Here is a 6,000-nt window from a genome sequence, read left to right on the forward strand (position 1 = left end):
TTGGCAGAATCCCAAAGTAGTGCAGGGTATCACTTAGGGAAAAAAGGTTCACCTGTGAGCCCTGTATACCACCATATTAGAAATTCTGTAGCTGAGGAGGACCTAGCATAGGGGCATGGAAAATGATAATTCTGTATTTTAGAGAGGAACCAGGGGACTCTGGCTGCCAGGGCCAGGTGAACCATGGGTTTCAAGTTGAGAAGCTAAGATTGCTGTTTTGAAGTGGAATTTGAAGTTAGTATTGTCCTCTTCTTTTTGTATAAATCATTTTAAAACAACAAAGAAATTGAGAGGTGTACAGGAGACTCCATTTTTTATGAGAGTACATCATTCAAAACTCTAGTGCATAATACTAAAGCTTTTATGAGCAATTATCAAGTGGAAGTGCTTATTTCAGAATTCTGAAGACAATACAAGTGGATTTTAGGAGTAAAAAAAAAAAGCTTTTTCAAAGGAGGTGGGCATATCCTTGGTTGCAGAAACAAATAGTTTAGACCAGCAGGAAAATTGAGTCTCAATGGGTGGACTGAGGTTTCCTGTACAGTAATGGTTCTGAGAAGCACAGGAAGTCAGGTTTAATGAGTAATTTGTGGGTGGCTATGCTTAGAGTGGAGAAAAGTAGATTTTCTTATTTGAAAAACTTCCACATATACCTGTAGCCCTTTCCTATGGAAGAGTAAAAAGTATGATAATGTGAATGCAAAATTCTTAACCTAAGTCATTCTCCTCAACATGTAATGAAAAATTGGCTTGCTCCTGCATCTGAAACTAGCCAATGAAGGAAAATGTAGCCATATTCAAAACAAAGTAATGAGAAAAGAGCAGCAGGAGAAAACCACTATTGTTACAAAAATAAAACATTCTAAGAAGTGTAAACAAATGGATGATGATAACCAAGTATTTCCAAACTACAATTAGGAAGATGGTAAAAATTATCAAATATTTTTTCTTGATTTAAAAAAGAAAAAAGTGAATAAAGAAGCAAAGAAAAACATGATGCAATTTTTGAAAATAAATACAACATAACATTGTCAGTCGGAAAAAACCCTATATACTCATGAAACCAATACCCATTATTGACTTGTACAAAATTGTTTATTACTAGGATTGTGAGAAGCTTCTCTACCTTTACAAAAGTATGCAATGAAATATTGATATGGGTTTTTTTTTTCTTTTTGTCATTTCAGATTTCCAGGTAGTTAATGACCTAATTAAAAGCAGCCAAGAAAGTCATGGTAGATACTTGTGGCAAGGTGTAATCCTCAATGGGAACCGATCAACTGAGGAGAGAGTTGATTTAGGAAAATCATTTAATTTGAATTCAAAGCATATTTTAAATCTGGTTATATGTAATAGAAATTATTCAGGAGTGGGCCATGAGGAGTTTAATGTATGTCAGAGTACACTTCTTACAGAGACTGATGCCATGCGTGCTGGAGAGAAATCTGATAAGCATAATATAATTGGGAAGTCACAGAGACATGATGAGAATCTAAGTCAGCATTCCAGGTTTCAGACTGGGCAACATTTTCAATTTAGTGGAAAAGGGAAATTCTCCAACACAGTGCCAATGATACGTACATATGAGAATATGCATATGGGCGGGACCACCTGTAAATATAATGAATATGGAAAAGCCTGTGATAAGCCAGCTGCCATTGCCCAAGAGATAACTCAGGTAGGAAAGAATATTTTTCAATGTGATATATGTGGGAAAATGTTCTATAAAGAGATTAAACTTTCTCAACATCAGATTACACACACAGGAGAGAAACATGATAAATATGGCAAAGGTCAGAAATCTTTTATTACGACATCACATGCTACTTCATATCAAAGAACATCTACAGGGAAGAAGCTTTATCCTTGTAATGAACAGGAGGAATTTTTCTATCAGCAGTCAGACCTTACTGTGCATCGCAGAATTCACACAGAGGAAATGTCCTATGGATTTATTAAGTGTGGCAATGACTTTGATGAAAATTCATTTCTCAGCTGTCATCAGAGAATTCACACAAGTGAAAAATCATATGAATGTAATGAATGTAGAAAATTTTTCTACCATAATTCTGCCCTTACTGTGTTTCAGAGAATTCACATAAGTGAGAATCCATATGAGCCTGAAGAAAGTCAAATTTTCTACAGTAAGTCAAAACTCAAAAAACATGAGAGAATTCACATTGCTGAGAAACCGTTTGATTGTAACAGATGTGGAAAAACCTTCTACCAGAATTCAGACTTCAGCAAGCATGAAAGAATTTATAAGGAATGTGGAAAATGTAACCAAAAGTCAAATCTGAAGACAACTCAGAGAATTCACACAGGGGAGTCTTCAAATGAATGTAAAGAATGTAGGGAAGCTTTTAGCCAAAAGTCAGCTCTCCAAAGGCATGAGAGAATTCACAAAGACCAGATACCATATGAATGTAAGGAATGTGGAAAAGCTTATAACAAAAAGTCAGCCTTCAGCATGCATGAAAGAACTCACCCAGCTGAGAAGCCCTACAAATGTAATGGATGTCAAAAAACCTTTAACAAGTCATACTTCAAGATGCATTGGAGTACTCAAATGGGAAAAAAACATTATAAATGTAAAAATGGTGGAAAAGTTTTAAACCAAAAGTCACATCTCAGCAGGCATGAGAGAACTCACACAGGTGAGAAAACATATGAATGTAAAGAATGTGGAAAAGCTTTTAACCAAAAGTCCACCCTCACCGTGCATCAGAGAATTCACACACATGAGAAACCGTATGAATGTAAAGAATGTGGAAAAGCTTTTAACCGAAAGTCACAGCTCAGCATGCATCAGAGAATTCACACAGGTGAGAAACCATATGAATGTAAAGAATGTGGAAAAGCTTTTAGCCAAAAGACATCCTTCTGGTTTCATCGGAGAGTTCACACAGGTGAGAAACCATATGAATATAAAGAATGTGGAAAAGCTTTTAACCAAAAGTCGATCCTCAGTAGGCATCAGATAATTCACACAGGTGAGAAACCATATGAATGTAAAGAATGTGGAAAAGCTTTTAACCGAAAGTTCACCCTCAGCATGCATCAGATAATTCACACAGGTGAGAAACCATATGAATGTAAAGAATGTGGAAAAGCTTTTAACCAAAAGTCACACCTCAGCATGCATCAGAGAGTTCACACAGGTGAGAAACCATATGAATGTAAAGAATGTGGGAAAGCTTTAAAGCGAAAGTCAAACCTCAGCATGCATCAGAGAATTCACACAGGTGAGAAGCCATATGAATGTAAAGAATGTGGAAAAGCTTTTATCCAAAAGACATCCTTCTGGTTTCATCAGAGAGTTCACATAGGTGAGAAACCATATGAATATAAAGAATGTGGAAAAGCTTTTAACCAAAAGTCAAGCCTCATCATGCATCAGGGAACTCACACAGGTGAGAAACCATATGAATGTAAAGAATGTGGAAAAGCTTTTAACCGAAAGTCGACACTCAGTAGGCATCAGAGAATTCACACAGGTGAGAAACCATATGAATGTAAAGAATGTAGAAAAGCTTTTAGCCAAAAGTCAAACCTCATCATGCATCAGAGAGTTCACACAGGTGAGAAACCATATGAATGTAAAGAATGTGGGAAAGCTTTTAACCGAAAGTCAAACCTCAGCATGCATCAGAGAATTCACACAGGTGAGAAGCCATATGAATGTAGAGAATGTGGAAAAGCTTTTATCCAAAAGTCAAACCTCATCATGCATCAGAGAACTCACACAGGTGAGAAACCACATGAATGTAAACAATGTGGAAAAGCTGTTAAACAACAGGTATCATTCAACTTGCATCAGAGAGTTCACAAGGGTGAGAAACCATATGAATGTAAAGAATGTGGAAAAGCTTTTATGTGAAAGTCTAACCTCAGCATACATCAGAGAATTCACACAGGAGACAAACCATATGAATGTAAGCAGTGTGGAAAAAGTTTTAAGCAACAGGCATCAGAATTCACACAGTGAGACACCATTTGAATGTAAGGAATATTGAAAAGCTTTAAACCAAATGTCAACCTTCAGCATGCATTAGAGAATGCACCTAGGTGAGAAACCCTATGAATGTAATTGATGTCCAAGAATGTGTAACTACAAGTCATACTTCAGGATATATCGGTGTACTCACAAACACAAAAAATATTATGAATGTAAAGAATTTGGAAATGCTTTTAACCAAAAGTCAATCCTCAGGTGGCATCAGAAAATTCAAACTGGTGAGAAGGCCTAGAAATGTCATAAATGTGGAAAAACCTTTAAAAAGAAGTCATCCATCTTGGTGCATCAGAGTACTCACACAGTAAAACTAAAAACCTTTGAATGTAAAAAACATGGAAAAATCCTTTAACTGAAAAAGTCCAACCGTCAGCCTGCAGCAGAGAATTCATACAGGTGAGAAGCCCTATGAATGGACTGAATGTGGAAAACTTAAAAAGTCACACTTTAGAAGACATCAGGATATGCACACAGGAAAAAAATCCTTATGAATGGAACAAATATGATGTCTTTTATTGGAACTCCCTTAATTGACATAAAAGAATTCACACAGGGGAAAATCACAGTGGATGTAATTTGTATGGGAAAATATTGTGCCAGAAGTCACACCCCAAGATATATCAGATAACCTACATTAAGGAGACCTGTAAAAATGTACTTGTTTTCAGGTATTGGGGAATGTTTTGAGGATTCCCTATTGATATAAAAATTTGCTGATGCTAGAGTCCCTTCTTCAAATGGTGCAGTGTTTGTGTCTTATCAATTCATGTCCTGCCATGTACATTACTTAAGATGTTGGGGAAAATGTGAGTACTCTGTAAATAGTTGTTATAGTGTGTTGTTTTTTTTTGTAGAATTGTTTCCTTTATTTCATAATTGTATTTTTAAAGATATTTGATAAGTAGTAGGTTGACTAACGCGATGTGTAATACTCATGGAAGGAGGACTGTAATGAGTGTGACAACATCTTTTCTCCAAAGTCTCAAGGCTGGCTATTGTTAGAGCACTGTTGCTTATAGCATTGTGCTCATGACACAGTCATGCCCCATCATTACAATCATCCCCATAGCAGCCACTCACGAAAAAATAAATAAAAATAGAAAATGAGTCACATCATGCAGGAATTAGAGAATTTTCACAGTGGAGAAATTCGGCATGGATTAGACTGGCTATGTGTTTTCTAAATACAACCACCCTTTTCTCTTGTATACATAGCCTGCAATTTGAGCCTTCTGTGATTGGGTGGATGACCATGTAATTTGGCTCTGTTCAGTGGAACATAGATATAAGTGATGAACATTACTTCCAGGCCAGGCAATAAAAAAAAAAATGCCATGCAGATTTTCCTGATTTCTCATGTTCCCTGTGACTGAATGAAGATGACTCCTGGGTGGAGCTGGGGTCCACAGATGGGAAAAATCCACCCTAACTTAAAATAGAAGGAATTGAAGAATCCAGAGATATTCCCACCTCTATCCCCAAACCTCCATTTATACGTTATATAAGAAATTCTCTTTGTTGAGCCATTCTGTGTGTGCTTTGTTTGTACAAAACAACCATCCCACTGCAGCTAATTGATTTTACAAACTTTCTGAGCCATTACCAGTCCTTGTATATGGGAAGAGAATCCTGTGTTGTCACCTTTTATAACCAAATCAGTATATGGAAAAATCAAATTATGGGGGGAATCAATGCAATAAATATGGGACATCGTATCAGGCAGGGATACCTCATTGAATAGTTAAAGTTAAATATCCATCTAATCTTTAATGTGTTAAAGCTTTCAAGAAAACGTTCAACGTGTTTTTTGTCAGAATTTGAAATGAAAAGTATCAATTTTATGTAATTAATGTAAATTTTGAAATAGAAATAACATTAGTATCAAACCTATTTTTAACGTTTTGAATATATACCATTATTTAAATATGATTGGTGATACTGTCTCTCAGGACCTTTGGCTTACACATTTTTGGTTGTCATAACTG

General features: G+C 36.0%; 1 protein-coding gene across 1 annotated transcript in view; it reads left to right on the plus strand.

The window, feature by feature from the left end:
• LOC134375156 (zinc finger protein 420-like) overlaps nucleotides 1–5,766 on the plus strand; it is a 36,935-nt gene extending 31,169 nt beyond the window's left edge. The window contains exon 5 of the mRNA XM_063093358.1: nucleotides 1,188–5,766. Within this exon, the coding sequence (XP_062949428.1) occupies nucleotides 1,188–3,880 (2,693 nt within the window). The 3' untranslated portion in view covers nucleotides 3,881–5,766. The remainder of the gene's footprint in view (nucleotides 1–1,187) is intronic.
• The last annotated feature ends 234 nt before the right edge of the window (nucleotides 5,767–6,000 follow it).

This window comes from Cynocephalus volans, chromosome 4, assembly GCF_027409185.1.
Source record: "Cynocephalus volans isolate mCynVol1 chromosome 4, mCynVol1.pri, whole genome shotgun sequence".
Taxonomy (NCBI): Eukaryota; Metazoa; Chordata; class Mammalia; order Dermoptera; family Cynocephalidae; genus Cynocephalus; species Cynocephalus volans.